The sequence below is a fragment of the Limanda limanda genome, chromosome 21, assembly GCF_963576545.1.
Source record: "Limanda limanda chromosome 21, fLimLim1.1, whole genome shotgun sequence".
Classification (NCBI taxonomy): Eukaryota; Metazoa; Chordata; class Actinopteri; order Pleuronectiformes; family Pleuronectidae; genus Limanda; species Limanda limanda.
The window spans coordinates 10,400,387-10,427,106 of NC_083656.1; the positions used below are offsets into that span (position 1 = coordinate 10,400,387).

Here is a 26,720-nt window from a genome sequence, read left to right on the forward strand (position 1 = left end):
CGGTGCGACTGCGCCAAACACATGCATGTCACTTTAAGAAAATGTGCATTTTAAAACTTCCTAATGATGCCTGTGGCTGTTTCTCTATACTCCACCTCAGGTTACTATTATTACCATTAATTAATATCTTATATTCTTATATTCTACTATTTATTATATTTCTACTATATAACTATTCAGAATCTGTCCACATTGCTTTATACTAATTTCTGAACAACACGGTCCAGTTTCCTCAATCTGTGGGATTTAAGACATCAACCATCATCTTATTCTTTTTCAGATGTGATTCATCTCAGTTTGGGCCTGACATGTTGTATAGTGTGTCTGGATTTCTGTGTGTGTGTCTGTGATCTATGCGCGAATGTTTGTTTGCAGGACGTCTGTCACTCTAAGCCTCGCAAAGCTGGGAATGAACAAGCAGAAGATTGCAGTAATGATGTGACCCAGATGTCCCGGGTGCAGATCTCTGGGCTGAAAATGAGAGTGCAGATCAGGGCTGCCGTACATCCCGTCACCCCCCCTCACACACCCCACCCTCCTCCTCCCTCCAACCACCCCTCCCTGGGACACAATCACAGAGTATTGAGCAGCAGGGAATGTGTGTGTGTGTGTGTGTGTGTGTGTGTGTGTGTGTACTTGAAAGTATGCAGTGAATATGTGTATGTCATTTGTGAGAGAATGCTGTAGTGTGTGTGTGTGTGTGTGTGTGTGTGTGTGTGTGTGTGTGTGTGTGTGTGTGTACTTGAAAGTATGCAGTGAATATGTGTATGTCATTTGTGAGAGAATGCTGTAGTGTGTGTGTGTGTGTGTGTGTGTGTGTGTGTGTGTGTGTGTGTGTGTGTGTGTGTGTGTGTGTGTGTGTGTGTGTGTGTGTGTGTGTGTGTGTGTGTGTGGGTGTGCATGTGTGTTTAAGCCCATGCAGATCCATGTAAACACAAGGGATCAGATTTTGGAGCGTGTGCCACTTGTTCTTGGTGCTCCGGATTAGACGTAACAGTTTTTTAATTTACTCTCCTCAGCTGCCTCCAAAAGACGCTTAAAGCTGAGCATCGCCACACCCCAGACCCCCTCCCCCCTCTCGACATGCCCCCCCCCCCCCACTACCACCACCAACCCCCGTCCAGCATCTCCACCATCCTCACCCATCGCCTGAGGTGACCAGGTGGCGGAACAATCACTCTCACACACACACACACCACCCTGACAGTAGGCTCAGCGGGCCACTTTCTCCAATGAGAAGCCTGGCAGTCTGTGTGTGTGTGTGTGTTTGTGTGAGGGATTGAGGGGACAAAAGACGAAGAGTTTAATATTTGGGATAAGCTGTGATTGAACATCCTGAGATCAGAGCCGAATGATCAAATTCAGCCAGTGATAATCCCTCATCTTGGAAAATTAAATACCCCTCTTCTGGCTCTCTTCAAGCCCAGTCACACTCTCTGTATTTCTGTGACACACACACACACGCGCGCACACACACACACCAGGGTCTTAATCTGACCTGTGTCTCATAACCCCGCTTGGTTCCTCGGGGAGCTGTTCTGATATCTGATGAGTTTTTCATTAATAAGACTCAAGTCTAATCCTGAGGGAGAAACACAAAATGACAACGGATAAGCCCCGCTCTCCCCCCCTTCCTACCATCACAAACACTGATTCACTGATTCACTGTCTAACTAAACATCTTTATACATGCACTTATTTTCTAGTTTATGCTTCAATCTCCCAATCCCGCCGTTCTGCTCCCCCCAGCCTTTCATTTGATTGCTTTGCTCGTCTATGTTTTACAAATCTTTGGTTTACAATCTGCCGGTGCAAGAATTGGTCCAGGCTTCTCAAAACCAAACTAATTGGAAGGTCTTGTAGGCTTCCTCCCTTATATCCTATCATTGAAAACTGGTCACAAGTCAAAATATGTCTGACCAAGCATGAGCTCAGGTTTATTATAGCAATCTCTATTTTGCTGTTTGCATTGTATCTGAGTCATATGTCTTCCTGTGAGGGCAGGCAGAGCTCATGTAAAACACGTTACTCATTGTTCATGTCATGTGGGGAATCACCTGAGCTCCTGCAGATTGTTGACTCAGTGTGGGATTTCAACATTTAGAGTTTTCGTGAAAATCCTCTTGTTTTTCCTTAAAAAAACGAACAGTTTGCTAAATCAGACCAAGGAAGGAAATAAAGGGTAACTCCTTGTTTTGTGTTTATGAATGACTATGATCTGAATGCAACATATGACAAATGCATAATTTCTTGAAGCTCTTGGCTATAGACAAACCTAGTTGATTGTCCAAAGTGAATAGTTGACCTTCCATTAAGAAAGAACAGAGCATTAATAAACATTTTACAACAATTAAGACATTTTCGTTAAGCACAATCAATGACGGCTGAGTGTTGGGCCTCAACAGTAATGAAAGAGATTTATCTCATGTGCTCCCTCCACTGGCTTCCTGTTCCTTACAGGATTGATTTAAACATTTTGTTGTTTACAATTAAATCTCCTAATCAACCTGCACCACCCACGCCCGAACTTCTTCATGTTCACACTCCAGCTAGGTCAGAGGTCAGCCACTCAGCTGCTCCTCGACGTGCCACTAACTAGGCTCATAACCCGAGGTGATCAAGCCCTTGCAGTAGCAAACTTGTGGAGCAGCTCCCGACTAGATATTAGATCTGCTCCCTCTCTCACAAACTTGAAATCATTGTTAAAGACTCATCTCTTCTCTTCTCAAGTTGAGAACGTTACTATCCCAGCAGGTTATATTCTATTGTCATTTGTTTTATGATTCATGCGTATTGCTGTTTTTTTGTATTACCTTTTACTTTGTGAAGGACTTCGGTCAACCAAGTTGTTTTACATGTGCTATATATAAATACAGTTGACATTGATATAGTATACACACATGGAACGCTAAGTAAGGGTGTCAATGAAACCCAATACCACATTATTATTATGATTATGATTATAATTAATATTACCTACTGTCTTGTTCATAATGTTCATAATGGTTTAGATTTATTTATTTATTCCTTCTATGCACAAACAATGAGTGTGATTCTGCTGGAGAAGCATCACTGCTGCGCTTTCAATAGTTGGCGCTTGTTATCTGTTCAGGGGCACTCCTCTGTGTGGTAACTAGAGGGTATATTGAGGAAGGACGATGAGATATAAACTAAATTTGTTGTTGTATTTAGATTTCGAGCCTTTGCCGTCACGTTTGACTCAAATGATTCCCCTCCGCGGCGTCACATGCTTTTATTTCAAGCCAGACTCCGCCCACCCAAAGTGGCTTCGGCGCATGCTAGTAGACGTTACAAGTGTATCCTCCGGATCCAGCGCGTCACGGAGCTCTGCTGACTGACCAATGGGATTGTCGCTCCGGACAGGGGCAGAGCTAATTGACACGAGAAGTGGCCAATTAACCGACGTTTCGCCAGGACGTGGTAACCAATCGGCGGGAATGTGCCAAAAATAACACCTCCTCTTGTTCAGCACCCAAAGTGGAAGGAAAGCTCTGTGGCCTTTCAATGGAAGAAGAAAGTGCGAGATTTGCCCGTGTTGTATAATATCTACTGTTCTCAGGGTCCATATTTGTTTTGGAAACGATCGACACCATCTTCAGTTGACGTGAGCGACAAGAACGGGCGTCAAACATGCGTAAGATTCAACGCTGTCCAAGCAGGGAACCGCCGAGAGAGGAATTATCGCCGCTCGTCTGAGGCCAAATCTCGGGTTATTTTTTTTTTTTTGTCAAATAAGGAAACATTAACGTAGCTAGCCGGCTAACGTTAGCACCGCAGATAGCTAGGGCAGCGACACATCTTCAGACCGAAGCGGGCTCCGGCAGGTGATCAACATTGGATCTGCGTTCGCCCAGCGGCAGGAAAACGTAAGTAGCATGTGTGCTAGCGGCAGGAAAACGTAAGTAGCATGTGTGCTAGCGGCAGGAAAACGTAAGTAGCATGTGTGCTAGCGGCAGGAAAACGTAAGTAGCATGTGTGCTAACGTCGCTAGCTAACGTTTGACAACCCGGGGCAGTCAAAACGTCGGGTTAGCGTTAGCATGCCCGCTAACGCTAGCTAGCTCGCAGCGACACACGAGCAAACTAGGCCCGTTCGTGTTGTGAGGAGTTCGGCATGTGGTCAGTGGATCGGTATTTATTTGTTTTTACACAGGAACGCGTTTCACAAACAGAGGCCGGTCGACGAACGCAACGCAACCCGTTGTTTTGCGGGAACGTGACGCGTGGGAACGGAGCGTTGCCAGGTGAAAAACCCCGAGCCTTTAGCCCAAGTTTCAAAGTAGCTCCGCCAGCGTTAGCGAGCCACCTCCTGAATGAAGCACATTTAAAGTAACGCTGGTGGGAACACGTTGGTCTCCAGTGCTTAGTCGGGTCCCAGGCGAGCTAATTTAGCACGGTGTAGGCGACGCACTAGCTATATCCAGCTAATAGGAGCTTAGCGGACTTTGTCATACGAGTGTCAGCGGTTAGCTAATGACATTTCTGGCGATATGAGATCTTTATTTGAACAAGCAGGCGACCTCACGCAGCTATAGGTCCGATCGATTTCAGTAAGTAGCCATGTAGCGATATAAATACCCAGAGATAACAACGACATGGTTAAAAAAAACTGATTGAGTTGCATGGCTGCTGTTTGTCCTGTTGTGTATGCGGCGACCTCACAGGTTAAATATAACCGCAAGGGCCCATTTTTACGTCTGGTGTCTTTGGTGGAAGTCCCTCGCTACACGTGAAACGAGATTAAATCAGATTATGTTTAATGTGGCAAGAGAGATGTTCATAATAAGTCATGTTTCACTGCGGCAACAGCAGTACTCCTCCCCACTTCACCCATTCTCGTCTGATATGAAAGATTGGTTTTATGTACACATCAGTTTGCAGCAGGACATTGTGTTTTGCTGAGGTTCAGTTGATGTTGTGTAGCTGGAAATCTGTCAACACACCTACTACAACAAAACATTGTATCTGAGATGTAAACATATAAACAAACCCTCAGGAGACTTCAGCAAACCTCAGCCAAGGCCCAACAGTCCCCTTACGAAACCACATTTACATTCACTAGATCCAGATTCATTTTTATTGCAGACACTATAAGCAACACCCCATCTAGAGCCATGAATGATTCTCAGAGAAATTTAAATGGGAGGAAAAATTAATAAATCTTGAATCCTGTCCCTTTTCTGGATCTGGACCAAAATTAAATTGGTTCTTTCTTGACCCAGCCTTCCACCAAGTTCCGTGGTGATCCATCCAGTAGTTGGGCTTAATCCTGCTAATAAACCACGCCGAGGAAAACACGCAGGTGACAACATTTAGTTTAAACTTCACTTCTTTGTTTTGCCTTTTTACCTTTCAGGTAGGCTAATGTTGTAATTGTGAAACTCTAAGTTTGCCCTTGTACCTCAATTGATTGTTACTACAGCAAAGTCAGATGTTGTGTGATTAATTCTTTGGAATATTTATTTAATAAATTCCAGGCGTCCACCGGCGCATGGCAGATGTGTAAAATGAAAAGGGTTTGGCCTGAGCTTAAACATGGGCTTGGCTGGGAACTCCTAACCGTACTTAAGATATGCTACAGTATAGGTTTTACGAGTTTGGAGTTTTTGCTGATACAATAATAACAACCATTGAGTTTGTATGCACTCTTGTTGTAATTGTAAATCATTATTACATTCACCAACGAGTTTGTTTCCATTAGCAATTATTTTGGCTGAGAAATGTAATTTGCCTTTATATTTATGTATTTAAAGGGATTGTTCACTGAAAAGTGTAAGTTCACTCATTATCTACTTGTCGACAAAACACTTCTGGATTTTCAGGGGTAAACAGCATTGCAGCCAAATCCAATACAATTGAAGTAACAGGGTATCCCCTCTTCAAACGGAAGAAAATAAGAGCACAAAAACAAAATGTCCCCACACTGCCCCTGTGGTGTCATCCCAGTGTCCACAAGCCTCAACATTCAAACTCAACCTGAAATGGTCAATGTCAATCTGTGATCCTACTCTGGAGCTGTGTTCACGTCCGCACGCACACACCAGTAACACTGCACACAAGGTCTTGCCCAAGGGTATGTGGTAGCATTGCTACTTCCTGCAGTGGACATTTAGGCTAAAAACATGGTGCAAATGACACCATTTGGATTAGAATTGGAATGTCGGGGCTAACAGACACGTGGATGACACCACAATAGCAACATGGAGGCATTTTAAGTTTTCCCCCCTGTTTTTTTATTTTAAAGTTTGAATAAGTGATCCCCATTTACTTCAATTGTGTTGGATTTGGCTGCAACATCATTTTCCCCTAAAAATCCTGAAGTGTTATGTGGACTGAAACACTTAACCCACCCCTCAATTTTGTTTTCAATTTTTTGGTGAACGATCCCTAAAGCTGATTATTGGGTCTTGGCTGAGGCATGTGCCTGACTAACTGCCATTCTAGTTTTAAATGCTACATGCTGATTCCTTCAACCAACTTTTTAAGCTTTGCTTACTTTCAGATACAAAGTTGATTAGATTACATTATGTAATCAGTCACTGTACGTCATGTCCTATGTTACCTCTTGTAACAACTCACATCAGTAATCAAACCAATCAATCACTATTTTATTTCATGATTGGAATGGCTCAATCTTTTAATGCAGCCAGGGTCTATTGCTGGTTTGACTCTGTCCAAACAGGACAAACTTCTGATGCACGTCTCCTCTTTCCATTGCAAAGAAAATGTTTACTTTTAAACTGAGGATCTTGACTTATGTGTTTGGCAGCAGCCCAAACTTTGCAGCCTCTTCTTATGACCAGGAATCTTATGTGATCTCAGATGATTGTAAATTGCCCCATTGTATTTGAAATTTCATCAAAGCTAAGCTCGTGGTTAGTTCATGGCATATTATAATTTATTATTTTGCCATGTTGAAATTAAGACAGGCAGCCACTCGCTCACCCATTATCAGATTGTGATAAGGTGCACAGTTAACCAGTATATGACATCACTTGGTGTTTGGCAGGTGCCCGACAAGTCAGATTCAGGAGGAGTTCAATAGCTGGTTATCTTCTCTGAGTCAGCAGACACTGTGTAAAGACTGAGTGGGCAGACAAAACAGGGGGTCAGTGCGAGATTGAGACATCCTTCACTCTTATTTTAGTGCTTGACAGATCCAAAAAAGGCCACGGCCATGTAGTGGGAAATCTGTAGGCATCTCAAGGTGCTTCATTCTGCACCATGTCATCATTGGGCACATTTTAAAATACATAAATACTGTGCCATACGGCGACCCATGCACTGTCAGTAGCAGATGCTTCATCTAAGTACAGACCTCCACTTTACATGTCACTTTGAGCACAGACAGGACAGAAACTGAAAGTCTGCTCACCAATTCATTCTTTACTGTTTGTATTAACAAGACTTTGGCCCAATATCTTTTGACAACTGTGTGCTAGTGTTCACTACCCAATAGTGACAGACTAGATGGAGTATAATTCACACACTGTCCAGTCAACTTCCACAGTCTCATTACTCATAGCCACTGCCAGAGATAATATCTCCTCGACAAAGACAAACCATGCATTCAGATCAGTAAGCAGAGTTCTATCTGTCATTTCCTTGTAAGGTTGGCGCTCTAGATTTGCTACAAGATAGCCAGTCAGCTAACCATTATTTTTATATATTTAACAAGTTTTTTTGGTGGGGACTTATTATACACTACTTTACTTTATCACTAAGTCTGAAGTTGTGTGTACTGTTGGAATCCTCATTGGGCGCCTTGATGCTTTTGTCTCTTTTTGGATTTCAAAGGTTTATCAAGTCTGCCTAGGTTTGAAAACTGTCTTTACAGCTGTCGTGTCCGTTTTTGTCCATTAAGCTCCTGCTTTGTAGCTTATGTCGGCATCTTAGCGTCAAATCGTATTGCCTATCTCACTGTCAAAGAAAAAATTTCATGAGAACAAGCGGTACGAGGGCGATTTCCATTGACAGCCATGATTCAGGAGTTGTACGGCTGACATTGGAAGCACTCTGCTGCAGATCAGAGCACAAAGGGGGGGAGAAAGAAATGGAGTCAATTAAGAATGTGGAAGTTAGGGCTGCCGCGATTCGTCGACGTCATCGATTACGTTGACGCTGAAAATGCGGCTGGGGCAGCAGTCGCCCCGGCGCCCCCTCCCCTCCACGCAGCCGGAGGCTCGGTGTGCGGCCCGCCTCAAGTTGTTTTTTTTTGGGGGGGGGGGTCCTCGTCCACGGCGCTTCACGGCGTCGCTGGTGCGGGGGCTTCCTTTCTCTTGGACCGCGGGGCGGTATCCGTCGCAGGTGCGGACGGCGGCCCTGGACGCGAGTCGGGTCCTTCTCGCGTCACCTCAGCTACGGCGCCTGCGTGGGGGGAGGGGGGGCCGCTAGACTGAGTCCAGAACAAGTGGACATGCTGACATTCTTACATTACAACACGCATGTCTAACTAACGTTTGAGTTTGATTTTGAGCTGGACACCATTGTTTCTTATACTTTAAACTTGTTGCACTTTGTTTAATATGCAGACATAACTTTTTATTTTGATAAGGGGTTAAATAGAAACTTTGATATCTTTTTGAGTTGCACTGCTGACTTAACTTATATGCCCTCTTTTTTATTTATTTTTATCACGTTGGAGTTGCTAGTTTAAACCTACAGTTTTGCACTTTAATATTTGAGCCTTTGTTTACATTTTGTTTTGTGCTGCATTATACGATGACATACAGTTTGTTGTTGTCAAAATAAAATTAACTGAAATGAAATGGTCAATTTGATTTTTTTGGAGGAAAATTAGTCGTTTAGACTAATCGATAAAATAGTCGTCCGATTAATCGATAGAAAAATAGTCGTTAGTGGCAGCCCTAGTGGAAGTGCTGCATGCTGAATCTATGCACCTTGTTCTGTGTGTAATGAAAACAACGTAGACACAGAGCCAAGGTCAGAGTTGGTGTAGAGTAAAGGTTAAAAATGTTTTTAGCAGGATCCTTTAAGCGTTGGATAAGATAAATAAAAGCTTTAAAAAAACTGTCAACCGATTTAATAGGAAGGTGTGGCTCTATAAGTAATCACTAACTCTGGGGATCATCTACACAACATAGGCTGTGTTCCAATTCAGGCCTTATTTCAAGACTGAATACGTCATAACAGTTCGACGGGGCTGTTCCATTCCAGAGACTTCTCCAAATGCGGCTGTGAAATGTGACCCGGTGTATCCTCTGCAGTCCTCACTCACTATCCCACAATCCACTCTGGGCTGGCTAGTTTAATGGTGCTATTCACGTGGTACTTTCTGCGAATACTAGGAAATATCACATGACCGTGTCATGTTTATCAGGTGTTCTCCTTCGGTCATCACTCACTGAATCCATGACAGGGACTGGACCACTGAAAAAGCCAGAACAGAATGTAAATGCTGTGAGAGAAGACCGTGGATTATTTTTTAAAGCTGGGTAATTCAATATTCACAGGATATGACAGTAAAATGTTAAGGATACTTAAATTACCGTCTGTACATTGTTTGATAGTGTCTTTCATATGTTGAGGTGAAATTAACGAAAACTATCAAGAGTTGAGATGGAGATTCAGCTTAGTTTTCAAGAAAGAGGTTTGATGTAAAGGACTCACAATCAGACTGAGCAACAATTTGATCACCACTCCATTATTCTATCAACATGGACTTCTTGTTTGCCTCTTTTTGTGGAGGAACGACTAAAATTTCAAACCCTAGTGACTGAGATGTTGATCACTTTGACATTGTAGATAAATCTGTCCATTACTGTAGCTGGCAACAAGCTATTAGCTCATATTGCATAAGAATTGTATGTTTGTTAAAATATCTTGTCCACTTGGTATTGTTACCCACTGTTGCTATTCCTATTATTGGCTCCATTGTTTGTCTATCTGGGGGAAAATTATTTATGGCTATGTCCTCTCTAGTACATTTTCATTTTGAAACAGCCTTTTATAACCTGAATAGCTCTGTATCAGAAATAATCTCTCCCGAAAACACGCATCACTTAACCTTTCGCGTACACTGGTCATGAGAGTGCAAATGTAAAGAGGAAGCTGATTCTCGACTTTGCAGTTGGTTGCGTAGTCGCAGAAAGACAGCATCGGAAAAAAATTATGACAGTTGACTTCTTATTTTGCACTGATGACAGTGCATAATGTTACTGACGGTAAATGTTCATAACGCTTTACATTCACTGCTGTTAGTCGAGTCATGGCTGATGTGACTCAATCAGAAAGTACCAGTGGTTTTCTGTTTCATTGTTTCTGGAACTCCCAGTTTCTGCAAGTCCAGACTTAAATGCAACCCTGGAATTTTCCAACGAAAAGCAGTTTTTTTTAGGGCGTGAAAACGGCAGAGTAGTCTAGACGGCAGGTGAAAATATAAAATGTCTTTAAACAAGTAACATGTTAGTGTAGACATGGCAAAACAGTTCTTCAGTCCGGGCGATTATGGAAAAACCCTGAAACGTATTCAAAGGTATTACCGTAATGTAAGGTCTTTAGCTTTATTTGAGAAGTTTGAAATAATAGTTGAAGTGAAAGAAAAACACGTGTCTCAGGTGCTCTATTTCGACTCTGTTATCATGAATAAACTTGCAGCTCCAGGGTTCTTGGAACACATTTAAGTGCATGCTTGTTTAGTTCTTGAACCTCCACGTGAAACTTGTTAAGATGGGGCTCCCTGCAGCAATACGTAATCCGTGACCTTCCTCTTCCCTCTTGGTAGCCAGTGGTTCATGGCAGACTTGCCTCTGAGCATCGGGCGTGTTGGTTTTTGATCTGTGGTAACAGCGCGGGTGACGGCAGCTTTCGGGGGTGGAGTGTTCCTGGTTTCAATGTGACGTCTCAACAGAGATATTTTTGGCGCTTTTTCTTGTGTGGATGAATATGTGTGTGTTTCGTTCCTTCTTTTTTTGCCAGAAGTTGTAGCGTCGTTAGCCAGAGGAAATCTCATAGTATCTGCATGTGATCTTGCAGTCTGCATGTCTCCTTTCAGGGTTTAGCTGCTGCGACTGCTTTAATGGAGGGATGATGCAACTCTCCTTTCCTCTTTTTACCAGGCGGCTGTGTGTGTGAGCGAGCAAGAGAGAGAGAGAGACAGAGAGGGGGATGTAGTTGAATGAAGCTTAGCCTGGATGTTTGCACTGCAGGGTGGGTGGTTGCTAGGCAATGGCAGTGTGTTTGTTTTATTTTTAGAGAGAATCACTGCTGGTGAACATAACAGATTTCTTTTTCTTACACACACACACACACACACACACACACACACACACACACACACATATGTGATCCCTCTTTCTTACCATACATGTACATTCTGGCTGCCTCTGAATCTCAATAACTGGTAGTGAAGGTGAGAGCTTGAAAGAGGGAATACTGTTGATATAATCAAATAGCAGAAGCTATAGAAATGCCAATGGCAATGGCCCTATGCCCCACCCTGGACATGAAATCTAAACCAGCCTGGCGTATTTATAGAGCACCTTTTTCTTGCACATAGACCATGACACTGCACACATGCGCAGAGCTCACACCCACACTCCTCTGAAACCAGCGGCAGTCACTCCCTGAATGTACCAGCCTTTTTTGGGCACACGCCTGACATGCCATGTGTGTGCTCATGTGGGAGGTAATGCAGGGCGAGAAATCAATATGGGGGGGGGGACATGCAGAGGGTGCTTTAAATTTTAAATTCAATTTCAAAATCTCATTAGTGCGACAACACCTACCAAGCAGTGCACCCTGTAAGTTGCTCCATGCTGCAACAATTGCTAGATTCCAAATTAATGACCAAAATAGTATAAAAATATAGTTCAATGACGAATTTAATTTATTATTAATTTAAAGAAATGATGCAGATGCCTTTTTTGGCCTGGTAACAGAGCAGAGATGCTGTCTACCTGCCTGACGACATCAATAATTAAGCCGTTGGTTGTGATCCGCTCATGATTTGAGCGAGTGTACGTAGACAGAGAGCTTAAGTAACACCTGATGTTAACCCCTACAAGTCAAATTTCACTCCACTTCAGCTCTCGGGAAGTTGACAATTTCCAACTGTGCTGATTCAGTGATGTTACTCTGTTCCCAAGTTGACTAATGGCATTAGTAACTGTGGGAAAGCAGTTCTCTTCGCTCAAAGAAGCTTAACAGCTGCAGTGTAATCCTGGGCTCTGTGGTTCCTCCAGTGCTATCTTTGTCTTGTTGTCAGTATCTCTGGCTCTCACCATCCATTAAGTAATTAAAAGCAGCCTGCAACAATAGTAAGAAGCAGCCTACTGAACTACTGACACAAGCAACTGGTGATTTACAGAGGATGTTATAGGACTGGGGATATTTTTGGAGACTATTATGTAAACAGTTGTTTAAACTATTGAAGTGAAACTTTACCTGTGCACGGAGGCAATGCTTCCTTCACATTTCTGTCACAATCATGTTTTTAAATATATAAAATATGAGAACCCCCACACATTGGTACTGCCTGTATTGTAATTATAGCACAACTAATTAAACCTTTAACATGCTATGATATATTGACAAAGTATTTTTACTTTACTTTTTGCATGTAAAACAATCTTGAAACCGATCTTGTAGATTTGTTTATGAAAGCATTTTCACCTTGATATTAGTGAGAGACTTTTAAAAGTTGAAATATCAACTTGTTCATGCTTTCTGATATTCAAACTATCTACTGGTGACACTATTTTCTTTTTTCAATTACCTCAGACCTTGTTTGGCAGTTCTGTACTGCATTTTCTTGTTACTTCTATATTAGCCAATTTTTTTAGTTCAAAACTAACTTTAATTATGTATGCAATATATTTAACAGAAGGATAGGAATATAGGATAGATGATGAGAGGTGAGGGATATAATCTTCTTGGTTCTTGTTGACGATGGTTCATTGTCAATGCTTCTCTTTCCTCCTTTCACCTCCAGCTATAGGCAACAATGGGGGCATTCCTGGACAAGCCGAAAACAGAGAAGCACAGTGCCCACGGGGATGGCAACGGGCTGCAGTATGGCCTGAGCTCCATGCAGGGATGGCGGGTGGAGATGGAGGATGCCCACACGGCTGCGGTGGGTCTTCCACATGGACTGACCGACTGGTCCTTCTTTGCCGTCTATGATGGCCATGCAGGGTCCCGGGTGGCCAACTACTGCTCTGGCCACCTGCTGGAACACATCTTGTCTGGAGGGGCCGAATTTGTGCCCGGATCCGGCTCTGTGGAGGGCGTGAAGGACGGCATCCGCTCAGGCTTCCTGAACATTGACGAGTACATGCGCAGCTTCACTGACCTGCGGCAGGGCATGGACCGCAGCGGATCCACAGCTGTGTGCGTGTTGCTCAGCCCGACCCACCTCTACTTCATTAACTGCGGCGATTCGCGGGCCGTGCTGTGTCGAGACAGCAAGTTGGGCTTCTCCACCCAGGACCACAAGCCCTGCAACCCCCGTGAAAAGGAGCGCATCCAGAACGCTGGCGGCTCAGTCATGATCCAGAGGGTGAACGGCTCCCTGGCTGTGTCCCGGGCCCTGGGGGACTATGACTACAAATGTGTGGATGGTAAGGGCCCCACGGAGCAGCTGGTAAGCCCTGAGCCCGAGGTGTGTGTGTTGGAACGAGCGGCCGAAGGAGACGAGTTTGTGGTGCTGGCGTGCGATGGAATCTGGGACGTCATGTCCAACGAGGAGCTGTGCGAGTTTGTCCGCTCACGACTGCTGGTGTGTGATGACCTGGAGAAGGTCTGTAACTCTGTGGTGGACTGCTGTCTACACAAGGTAAGCTGCTTTTGTTCCACATACATTCTCACACATTGCAGGTGAAAGTTCATACATAGTTGCCAGCTTAGAATGTTTCTCAGAAGGCGCCCATATGCTCAGTTCTCTTGATTACTTTGTGCCTTTGCTTTGATTAAACCTTTGAGAAAGTGTCTGGTGAAGAAGTATTATTATTTGATCGATTTGTCATTCAAATATTGCCTCAGAGTTTTAGAGGTCAACATTTCCCAATAGCGATAAATCAACAAATACAAAGGCAATGATTCCAAGGCAATAAGGCTTGATATTTGTAGTTAAATCATAAACTTTAGTATCAATAAATATATAGAGCTTGAATTAAGAAAATAAACAGGAAAAGTTTCTTTAAAGCATACCGGCAGATAAAAAAAAAAAATCTACAGACAAAAGTATTTGTCCAAAAATATTTTAATAACTTCACCCCAGTATAAGAAAAAGGATTTCATGTTAGCAGAACCTAACCTCTCACATCGAGAGATAAGATAAATCAGATGTTGAATAATACATTACTGCTTTTAAATCGGTCCCTGTCCATTGACCTTCCCTGTTATCGATCCAAGATAAAGTAACGGTCACTCTTAACCTGAACTAACCCCAACAGTGTTCATCTGAGGCTTTTGCTTTATGTGTATCACTCATATATTTGTACCTGAAGTAAAGAAGAAAAGGGCACAACGTCCTGGTTATTTTCAGTTCAGGGATTCTCACAAGTATCACATTATCATAAATCTCCTCTGCTGCCACTGCCCTTTGTGATGAATGTGAGATTGTACACTTGGAGAACGTTGCTATGACTTTATTTCATAATGACAAGGTGACTATCCATTGCTTTGAGGCCATTGCACCAGCTGTAGGTGACTGTGTGTCCTATAAATATCAACTAATATATTGTCTAATGATCAGACAGCAGCTTCCAGCCAGAGGGTAAGCTGTTCTGTTTCTAGAACACACGGCAAGAGAATAAATCCCTTAAACGTCGTCAGAGGTTCATAATTGTTTTTTATTCAGAAGCAGTTGGCAAATGTTTTGATGATCAATTAATGACCTTTAATAGCATTATACTGATTTCAGCATTTCACCAACCTGAAATATTTTAGAACGTTATTAAACAACATAATTGCCAATTACTATAACTCATTATTTACACCATATTAAGTCAACCTCAGTAGAAAGCTTTGAATTAATATTAAATTAAGATTAAAGCCACTATAGGACTTTTTAAAATTAAAGTAATGCCATGCTAGTATTACAAAAATAGTGGTAAAAACACTCAGGATGAGGTAATACAATATTAAGTTGATGTCTCAAACAATATTTGTGTTGAAATGAAATTCTTAAGATAACATATTCCTTGATTTCATTTAACTCTGTATTTGTTCCTTCATCCTACAGGGGAGCAGGGACAATATGAGTGTGGTGTTGGTGTGTTTACCCGGAGCTCCCAAGATCTCAGAGGAGGCTGTGAAGAAAGAAGAGGAATTGGATAAATACCTGGAGTCCCGTGTCGAGGGTCAGTAGACTTGACATCACCCAACGTCCTAAACTTGAATCATGGTTCTTTCAAATACATCGATCATTTTGTTCTCATTTAAAGTCGGAATGGATTATTGTTAACATTTATCTGTTCAGTAGTGGATGAATACCTACACTGTTTTTATGACCCAGCAGTCTTTCTATGTTTTTCTTTGTTCTTTTTTCAATACATATACATATATATTTCTTTAAAAGGTCATTGTAAAAGTGGCCACATGCTGTGTTCAGTTTCTGTGTACACGATCAGGACAAAATAAACATTCTGTAGGGTAATACAAATATTTAGAAATCATTCGCTACAGTCAGTAGTGCTGCAAATAGCAAGAAGCAATGGATCAGATTTGTTTTTTCCCTCTCCACTGCTATGGTTGTTTTCTCAGCCTCTGCAGAGAAACATGGTTTTTAAAACGCTACAACCTCACTTCAGTATACAACACAGCCTCTCACAAACCTTTTATCCTCTTTGTGTTTGTGTGTAGAACTACTGGCAGGTTGTGGGGACGCAGGAGTCCCTGACCTGGTGTCTGTCCTAAGGAGCATTGCCACAGAGAGCATCCCCAACCTTCCACCTGGTGGCGGCCTGGCCAGCAAGTAAATATATGACTACATGTTATTACATTTCAAACATACTGTTGAATAAGATTAGAGGTTAATAGCAGGAATGCATATTTCCTTATGCTTTAGTTACTTGTTAGAAGGATAAAATGAATACAAAACTCTGGACCCTCTCACTCTGACATTTGCGTTCTCACTTACATTATATCAGGAGATTTTCCAGAGTGGTGTGGGAGGAATCCCGTCTCATTAAAATACCCTTTTATTTTTACCGTCCTTGGAGGGCCACAGTTACCACCACAGATAGATTCTCATTGTTTCACGTCACTGGTGGAAACTGTTCAGACGGTAAAAAAAATCTAAATTTATCTCAACCTGCCCTCAACACTTTTTTCCCACTCACTTAAAATAAGTGGAAGACGGCCAATCTGGCAGCAGTGCAGGAGCAACAACCGTACACTAACTTTCATCAAAACACTTTAATGCGCACATGGTTGAGGAGATTCTGGAGTGTCTCGATGCACAAACAGCGGAGACTCGAGGAGCGACTCAGTTGCTTTCTTGATTCCATTACAATCTTAATCAATACACATTTGAGAAGAATGAGCACAGAGTGTTTACATGATGTCAGGAGTTGTTCTCTCCTCTAAGCAGCGAGGCGTGTGCTGTTTGTGTGTTTGCAGACGCAGTGTGATCGAGGCGGTGTACAACAAGCTGAACCCTCACAGAGAAGAGGAAGGCGTGAGTTGATCTCTCTCTAAACCCCCCCCTCACCTCTTCAATCTTTCACCCCAGCCCCTAAACATGACCTCATAAACACACACCAGCCCAGACAAGGACACTCTTTTGTGTGTGTGTTTGTGTATGTGTGTGTGTGTGCTAAGAGTGAGAGAAAATGAATGCGGTTAAAGTGTGAATGAGGGTGGTGGATAGACTAAACAGAATAGCCTTGGTAATCTTAGTTCACTGGATTCATGTTGAAAGGCACCGAAGGCCTCTGCAGTCAGTTTCGATTTTGTGTTTGTCATTGTAACACGATGTATAGCAGGAACCTTGGCAAACCTGCTGAACTCCTCTTTAAACCACCTGACTCATAGTATTAAAGGCTTCACAAACCTGGAATAAAAACATCTGAATTCGATAACTGGCAGTCTGTCAAGTGTAAATCTTTTGATTAAACCAACTTTCACCCCCTTTAAGAAAAAAATAATACTGAATATGTAGTTGACACTTCAAGCTGATGAAATGAAGGAGCTTTTTATTGTTAGGAAAATGTGTCATATAGTAAATTAAGGCCTAGGATAAGGTATCAAACTAAGTCAAGTGAGAAACCTTTATGACCTAAATATGTGCATAAACACAAACACTTGTGCAAGCACCAGCATCAAGAACAAAAAGACTCTTCACCCCAACCTTTTCTGGAAGGCTGTTCAGAGATTTTAGTTAATTAATTGATCGTACATCACACAGAAAACAACATTCATTAGAAGTTGTTTACTTTTATTTTATTTAATCTAGTTTAATTTACAAACCCTCCCCTTAAAATAAGGCCCTCAGAAATAGGTAGAAAACAACATATCTGTTCCTGAGTGCATCACTATAGTGTCACAATCATTCAGCGAAGGCCTGAATCAGAATAAATAAGAACTTTAATCTTAAAGACTACAAATTCCAGTATAATTCAAAATGCTTAAAAGCTACAAAGTAAAATACCTTTCTCAGGCCGGTGCAAAAAGACCATCTGTGTAATCTAATGTCAATCTCAGAGTCGTGAGTCAGAGGAAATCTCATAAGCAGCATCTTAAAGAAATCCCTTCTTCCAAGCTTTTCAAATGTCATCACTCTGAAGAAAAAAGAGCATTATCAGGTTTTAAACAGTTCAGATGTGATTGTGTGTGTCTGTGCGTGTGTGTGTTTGAGGGCACATGAGCTTATTTGTCACATTAATGTCAGTGGAGTCTTGCGCTGCGGCTCTTTTCTCTGGGCTGTGCGGGTTCTGACCAACCCCCCCCCCTCTCTGTTACACCACACAGCCAAACTCACAGAGGGTTGTTGGCCACAAGGTCAGAGGTCGCTCTTGCATGGGCCCGTCCGACTGGAGCAAGAATGTCGCTGACGTTGTCATGCTAGTGTGTGGTAGATATTTGTGTAAATGAGTATTGTGCCACTGCTTGTTAGATGTACGTGTGTGTGTGTGTGTGTGTGTGTTTGACCATGGAGCGTGCCTGCAGAGTCTGACCCCTGGCGTGTCACCTCAGGCCTTTGCGGGGGGAGAGGAGGAGAGTGAGGAGGGAGGTGGCAGCACGGCGGCACATCTGCTGGAGGCTCTACGGCAGTTCCGCCTCCACCACCGGGGGCAGTACCGCGCGGTGCTGGAGGACACCCTGGCCAACTACCAAGCGCGGGGGGAGAGCGCCGCCGAGGGACCCGGGGCGAGCAGGAGGAGCCCGGACGGCGACAGTGACGGCCAGAAGCAGCCCGCCTCACCTCCCTCTCCCCCCTCGCCCCCGCCCTCACCTGCCACCGCAGAGCCGGAGGCCAGCGAGGATGCGCCCGCCCCCGAGTTAAATCCCTCCTCTGACTGAGCACCCCCGCCTGCAAACCGCCCCCCCCCCCCCAGCCATCTCTCCCTCGCACTCCAGCGCTCTAGTCAGGCGTGCTATGACCTCTCCGCTTTCCTGCAGCACAGAATTTGAATTGACACATCGGCCATTTCTGGTTTGGTCTCCAGCCTCAGCTGCCACTCCCATATACCCGTAACAATATTTTAACAACTCTTTGTAAACACAAATGGCCCCTCTGTCTGTTCAAGTTCTGTCTGCGAGCCACATTTATTACATAAACCTAATGAAGACTCTTTCGCTCCCTGATTTTCTCTCCCCGCTTTTCCTCCTGACCACCTCGGCTTTGATTCCCCAAAACTTGCCAGGCCACTTTTACAACACACACTCATGTTTGCAATTTGAATTATTGTGTAAAGTGTAAAAGTGGCTTGTGAAGAAGAAAAAAAACAAATGAACATGGCACTCCACAATCTACGATTCCTGGTGTTGGCTTCTGGCTGATTTCCTACCTGAACCCCTCCTCTCCCCCAGCCTCACCCCCCCCTCACACCTGCTTACAATGGACAAAGAAAAGGAGAGGAGACACTCTGACCTGCAGCTGTGTCTCCAGGCCTACTCCATCTACAGACTCAGAACACACTCTTTTATGTTTATGTGTGTGTATGTATGTATGTGTGTGTTTGAGTGCGCCAGAGTTTGAGAGACCAATCGCTTCTAAAAACATTTCCTGATTTAACGGAATGATACTTGAGTGTTAACTTGTTAATCTGCACAATCACAGGGCAGTTAAACTACGGAGGGATGCTTGGGGTGGGTGTTTACTTGTAGTTGGAGCGACAGTTGATAATAATTCTCTCACCACATATCCCCGATTCTACAACATCACAGTAAAGTCACACTGCCTCACAATCACACACAAAGAGGTTAAGATCTGCTTCTTCCTGGTGCAGCACTAGAGAGGGCGAGATTGCAGCGTGGTTTTTACAGTTGACATGTTGGCATACACACTAGCATGCTAACATTTAGCATTTCACTTGTTGGCATGCTAAAATTCCATTTGTAGTGTTTGTTGAGTTGCCTTACTAATATGGTAACATGCATCCTGTTAGCATGCTAGCAGGCTATGTTGGTATTCATGTCATTAATCTGCAGGGTTTTCTGTCAGGAGCTGAAGACAGCAATCGGAATATTTGACCTGATAATGGCACTAGATGGGTGACTGAGATAACAATTGTTTCCTTGTACATCTCATGCAGCACCTTTTGACCAAATAGTTGGACCTGGCCAACCACCATCATATCCCTAAGGTCACACTGCTACTGTAGCGCGTCTGACCATATCCAATCCAGGCCTGATACAGCACTTATACCCTCAGTCACACCTGGAGCAAACATCGAATGTGTTTAACGTGAGACAGTTGTGCATCTATAATCAGTAATGTTGTTATACCTGTGTTTTAATAAATTTCCAACAGCTAACGCTGCCAGATGCTTGTAATAAATGTGGCTTTACGAGAGTCGCAGCTTGATTAAAACCATCCCCCACATCCGGCATATTTCATTCCCCACAGGTTTCTGGCTTTATTCAGAGAGAAACTATCTGAAACTCTTAGCTCATTATAGACGTTTGATTCAAACAGGCTGCACAAGCTACAGTGTTTATTCCTTCTCTATGAAAGCAGGAAGAGGGAGTCTGTAATGCCCTGCACCTTGCCACTCTGGTAATGCATGCACTGCCCTCATCCTTTACATTATCTAAAGCACTTAGCTATCAGGAAGAGAGGTTACGCTTAACACTGTGTGTGTCTGTCTGTGTGTGTGTGCGCGTGTGTATGAATTGTATTTGTATGGGGTTTCGTGGGCCAAATCAGTCCCACACCGTTGATGAAATGACAAATGAACAAATAAAAACGATTTGAGGTATCATGCTACAGCTTTGTGTCAAGTGAGTGTCTCTCAGTGTGAACTGGCTGTCCAGCTGTTTCCTCTCTGTCTGTTAGTCCCGTGCCAAGTGAGTCACGTTGCAGATGTGCAAGTCAGGGTTGTGGTTAGGGAATTCAAAAAGCTGAGAGTCATAGTTCACCATTTGCACGTCACAAACAAGTCACAAAAAGCCTAAACAGACCTGAGACTGATTGGTCAGCATTATATACCATGTCCTCAAAAGTTTCAGAGGTTTTTCTGTGTCCTAAACAATATTTAATGTGTTTTGTATGTTTCTGTGGAGTTTTTGTGAGCAGCTTGAGCCGGAAATAAATCCATACCTTCCTCGCCCTCTTCTGTCCGCTTTCAGCCCTCGCCCTAGACTTGTAATTTTGTGTCGGCTGCTTAAGGACATTTTTAATATGTCTTCTCCTTTTAAAATAAATGGCAGCTCCCAGGTTTGAATCAAGTCAAAGAAAATAAACACCTGCCACTGTGCTGCTTGAGCTGGCGGTGATAAGCAAGAGGGAAGGTGTGTGGTCTTATAGGGACTCCATTCTCTCCCATTTCTCCCCCCTGTTTTTCAGTCTTGACAGTTGGCCTTGTGATTCTCCGCAAGGTGAGTCATCGAGGTCTGGGTTCTTGGTGTCTCAACGTGCTGGCCGGGCAGGGGGATCTCACTGTCTTTCACCATTATCCATTCATTTTGAGTTCATGAGAGGGCAGTAAGGTTCCAAATCTACTTCTATTCAAGGCATCAGGAGCAGTTTGTTAACTATTGTGTGCATTGGAAGATGCAGCTACAAAAAAAAAAAAAGCTAACGCACAACTCTCCATCTCTTTTTGCTTTTTACCCGCCCAGAGCACCGGTGAGCTGGAGGACCCCTGGTAGCCGTGGCAATAATCCCCCTTCGTCTCCTCCCGGTGACCGGCTCGTCCACCCAGAGGAGGAGGTGTCTCTCCATCTCGCCGTGTCGTTCTCCACTTAAAAAAAAGAGGACATGTGGTGTGTCTTGGAGTGCGTGAGTGCGTATGTTGGTTGTGTGTGTGTGTGTGTGTTTGCAGCAGTGGGACAAAGACGACAAACGACAAGTACACACACACGCATACTGCTTTAGACCTGGAGGATTTAAAAAAACAAAACAAATTCACTTTTTCAGACATGTCAAGGTTTTATGAACTGAAGCATTGTTATGGTAGAGCTGATTTTTTTACCATTGAGGTGTTTTTTTTTCTTTTCTTTTCTTTTCTTGAATGTTGACAATGAACACCCGACTTCACAATGACATGAGGACCTATGGTGTGTGTCTGTGTGTGTGTGTGTGTGTCTGCGTATGTGTGTTTGTATGTGTGAGAGATGAGTTTGTGTTTCATGGAGGGCCAAGAGAAGACAGATGAAGGACAGAGACTTTGTAATTCTTCTTCTGGACATTTTTTTTTCGTGCCCCTTGGTCTGATAATTGCCTAACACCTTCGCTTGTCCCCCTCGTTAAAAACACACACACACACACACACACACACACACTAACACACAGACATTAAAACCATAAACCCCCCCCCCACCCCCTCTCCCCACACCCACCAACTCCCACTTCCACCTGTGCACGTTATGTGCCACTTTTGCAGGGCACTGCATGAGGACTTTGGTTCTACATGTACAGCTATGTGGTGTTCTCGTCCACCCCGGATCGGACAGCCATTGGTTGAAACTGACTGAACCCGAAGGACCTCTGGGCTCTGATTGGCTCCCGCCGTGTGAGAAGTGGAAATGAGTTGTGTTTTTTTTTTTTTCTTCTTTGCTCATACTATTAGAATGATGACGATGATAATCACAATGGGGAAAATGGGAGGTTATTTAGTTTACTGAGGAGCTGAGGGCGAGGTGGACTCATGGTGGTGGTGGTGGGGAGGCTGTTGTATCACTGGTTGGACTTCCTGTAGAGGAGGAGGGGGTGAGGGTGGGCGGGTGGGAGATCGGACGTGATTCCCCACCCCCCTCCTCACCATCGCAGTTGGAGGTACACATAACGGCGGACTGTCCTGACAGAGGAACGTGTTTTTTTTTCCTTTTTTAATGTTGGCCATGAGGTTACTAGCTGCTCGCTGTGTAGAGTGAGTGAACTCCCTGTTTTAACCCTGTTCCTGGTTCTCAGACTGCATTGGTAATGTTTGTATTGCTGTTGTTTGATTGCACTCACATTTGATTACAGAAAGCGTCTATATATGAAATAAAATACCTGCCAAGGACCCAGCGGTGGCTGCGTATTTCAATCAGTGAAGTCGTGTCATTTTCTTGATGCTTGTGCGGCTTCATGGAGGCCGTTACCGTGTGTGCAATATTTTTGTCACTCTCCAGACAGATTTACAAACTTGTATTTCCAGAAATGACCATATTTAATGGTTTTAGCTTTTTCTTTTGTCATATGTTTGTGATTTTTTCTTTACAGGATGAGTTGTGTTACACTGAGGGTTGTGTGTGTTTGTTAAAGCACCATGTTGAGACTCCAAAGGCCTTATGAGCTGTAGGGACCCAATTCTCGTCGACCTTGATGTTTGACCAGAGTAGAATGAGCAAAGACCCTGCTGCAGGTGGGAAAGTATTTTACTAATCCCCCAAGAGAACCTTCAAGAAAAAATGTAAATTCTTCAAAATGTAAATTGCTGAATATTACTTCAATTACCAGAACATCATAAACTCTTGTTTGAGGTGAAACGGTAGAAACGTTTAGCCCTTCTGCTTCAGGAATCACACTGTGTGCCAGAGCCACATGTCCATATATGAGAGATAAAAGGGAAGAATCACTAAAATGTGTTGGAAGAACTGAGAAGATGAAACTTCAGAACTGGTACATGATATCAAAAAGTTGAAAAACACCTGAAAAGCTGAAACTCTTGAATGAAGTTTCTAGCACATAAGTATGAAGACTTAGATTCGTTTAAAAGGGCTCAAGGTTTTTGAAGGTTTGAATACTTTCTCATTCATTTGAATGATATAAAAACTTTAAGAAACAGTTGAATATCTAAAAACATAAATAGTGTAACATGATGAAAAATATAATGGCAGGAAAGTCCTAAACGAGCTGAATGCTTTGATACTTGAATGGTTGAAATTGCACAAGGTATGCAGGAGCTGAAGGATAATTTGATAAAGAAGCGGGAAGGCAGCATTCACACTAAATATTAGGTTGTTCAAATGATTAAAGTCCATGAAATGAAAAGTAAAAGTAATGCATTGATATTTGAAGAAAGACTCATTTTTTAAGTGTCTGTCTGCTGCAGGGTTTGTATCGACTGCTTCTCAATGCAGAACTCCACAATATGTATTCTTTCCACAGGGGAAGGCTGAGTCAGTAGATGAACAGTGTGAATATAGCGGTTTTCTAAAAGGTATTTTATGAAAAATACAGAATGTATAATAGCTTGAATTTATAAAGTTTCTTTGAAAAGACCCAAGGACACTTATAAGAGCGTAAAAGAGACAGACAAAGGCACAAATCCTTACTAGAATGAATAAACAGACTTATTATTGTACACCATCCTTGACACTTTGGTAAAGTTGTAACTTTACAACTGCAAAATACATTCTCACAAACCAGTTCGTAGCAGCAGGAAACTTCAACTTAAGTTTAATTTAGTTGAGTTGAGTTTATATTCTTTTATTTCAGTGTAATCCAAACACAAGTTTACAAATCACAGCAATACACTTAAACACTTGTATACAGTATATGAAAGAAGAAGAAAATCTCATATAACATAATGTACAACCTAAATACTGTTGGCCAAATCAAATAAATCAATTATATATTAATCGTTAACCATCATCATAACATAAATATTGCAAAATACGTTGATACAGTTTCATTAGTTTTATATATGTTGCCCCACATCAATACTAACATCAATCAACATATATGAAGCAATAGTGAACAAATCAAATTATGAAGATAAACAACATCTAAAGTGTCCTTTGCTTTGCACAGTGCTGCAAAGCAAACTTTCCTCTTTATATATTTGATCTGAAGTTTCCAGGTAAATTTGAAATATGAACCACTTAAAAATAAACAAGAATAAAAGATATTTATTCTGAAAAAGGGTAGAAAAACCAACAAATTATAAAGACTCGGGAGAAAAAGACGTAGGCTGATCCACACATTAGAAACAGCAGTCGGTTAAAAAATTAATCTCACCACACAAGATAAAATACACACATTACATACATGTAGAAAGTGACAGACTCATGTTTTTCAAAAGGATTTCTCTAAACCCTACATGCTCTATGCTAAAGGATAATTTATAAAAATTTGGAAGTGATCCATCCCTTCCTGTAGTTCTTACCGTCCGACAATGATCCTCTGGTCGACAAAATTAAACTTTTGATTTGAATTATGGATTTTCCATTTTCTATTTTCTGGAATATGTTTCACTCTTCACTAAATAGTATAAACGTCAAATTAAAGCAGAGCGCTGTACAGAGACAGACGTCTTCATAAATGATTGTGTGTGCTGCTGTCACACCACCATATCTCCTCTACACACACACACACACAACCCCTGTCTAATCTGTCACTCTGTCATAATTTGATCATAATCCCTAATCATAATCACATCGTATCTTAAAGGTGTTCTCAATCTGGAGTGGGATTATGGGATTGCGGAGCGTGTGTGTGCGTTAGAGTGTGAATGAGCCATCCAAATATATTACGGTGGTGGTGTGTATGATGATGGCGTGTGTGCATGTACTGGAGGGGGGGGGGTGGAATTTAATTTGATGATGGTGGCGGGGTACAGAGTGCGCCCTCTCACTGATTCACCGGCTGAATCCACATTAAGCCTCATATTACAAAACAATAGATAGTGACCTGTTAAAACTGTTTGCGCGCCCTTGCTCTCTGCATCTTTAATCTCTTTCACTTTAATTTGTTTTCACAGAACTACACGACGTAAAACAACAGATCTGCCCCCTCCGCCTTCTCCTGTCTGACATGCACTTTTCTTTTCAGCCGAGCTTGTACTACTAAGGTGACGTCAGTTCATCCACCAGCACCAGACTGAAAGATCAGCTATCATTAAATCATGGTCCCCAGAGGATGGATCCTAACTGACTTCAGTCGTCCGTGACGTTTTTAATGTGGTGCTACAACAAGGTTTTTAATTTTTAGTGAAATATCTCAACAAAAACTGTCACGTGAAATTTGTTACAGATATAAATGATCCTCAGAAATTAGGTTCTCATAACTGGTGATTTTTTTTACTTCTCCTCTAATGCAGCCTATTTTTTACTCTTGTAGTGAGAAACCTCTGCAAATACCTAGAGGGAAAAATACAAAGTTTTCCATAAAGTCATGCAATTACAATTACACCTGGGCGTACACCGTGTCCATGCATCAGCAGTGTTTGTGTAAATCCACTCACCGCCAGAGGGAGGAGACAAAACGTCCTCACTGCAGGTTTAAGTACTTGAGTATATGCACTTAGTTACATTACACCACTGGAATCTTCACGCTGGATCGGTTCAGGTGTTCTTGTTCCCCAAAGGAAGAACCCCGAGCACCACCATGAGACTGATTATTGTGGTTTCCAGTCCGATGTCTCCACTACTGTCTCGACTATTGGACGGATTGCCATGAAGTTTGTCACAGACATGCGTTGTCTCCAGAGGATGAATCCGCTGACTTTGTTCATCCCTTAACTTTTCTCTTTCTTTTTTTCACTTTCTTTTGCATTGTAAGATTCTAGATTTGTGGAATAATTGGTGCACTTGAGTGAATTTGGGGACTGTTGGGCCTTGGTGGAAGTTTGCACTCTTTAAGTTATGAACATGAAACATACGACTGTACACATGAGCATCCAGATGTTTGCAGCCTCACACGGCTGTTGACTCTATACTTCCAACACGCCTCTTTCTCATTTCCCTCTTTCTCCTCTTCTTTGAATTGACGGCAGCTTCTTTGAAAACCTCCGAGCTTCTCGGTCAACAACCTCCAACCCGGAGCTGTTCGAAAACCCCCAGCTGCCTCACAAACTCCATTTACAGATGGCGTACGCTCGGCACGCGGATCCCGCTCCGTGTTACAATATTTATGCTATATATTCGTGTTGTTTGTGTTTATTCATCGCTCCCCTGAAAGGACGGGGAAGGTGTTCAGTGACAGCGTTGTGCTCTCTACATCTGAAGGTCAGCTGACCCAGGTGACCCCGACGTGCTAAAGAACATGCGCCCACAGAAAATCCGACCGCCGGGTTGCTTTGTTCGCAGGGAAGGGGAAGGTGTTTCTCTTTCTCCTCGCCGTTGGTTTACCTTCTCTCCTTTCTT

The 26,720-nt window shown here is 42.8% G+C and overlaps 1 protein-coding gene across 4 annotated transcripts; it reads left to right on the forward strand.

The window, feature by feature from the left end:
• Positions 1-3,494: 3,494 nt before the first annotated feature.
• Positions 3,495-22,350, forward strand: ppm1bb (protein phosphatase, Mg2+/Mn2+ dependent, 1Bb). Of its 4 annotated transcripts, none has more exons than XM_061094561.1 (6): positions 3,495-3,887; positions 12,973-13,815; positions 15,226-15,343; positions 15,846-15,957; positions 16,605-16,662; positions 21,270-22,350. In XM_061094561.1, the coding sequence occupies exons 2-6, from the start codon at positions 12,985-12,987 to the stop codon at positions 21,297-21,299; spliced, it is 1,149 nt and encodes a 382-aa protein (XP_060950544.1). In that variant the 5' UTR covers positions 3,495-3,887; positions 12,973-12,984; the 3' UTR covers positions 21,300-22,350. The 4 variants fall into 4 exon arrangements, with proteins under 4 accessions (XP_060950544.1, XP_060950542.1, XP_060950545.1 ...); XM_061094559.1 differs by lacking the exon at positions 21,270-22,350 and adding an exon at positions 18,180-20,961; XM_061094560.1 differs by lacking the exons at positions 3,495-3,887; positions 21,270-22,350 and adding exons at positions 3,971-3,983; positions 18,180-20,961.
• Positions 22,351-26,720: the final 4,370 nt, after the last annotated feature.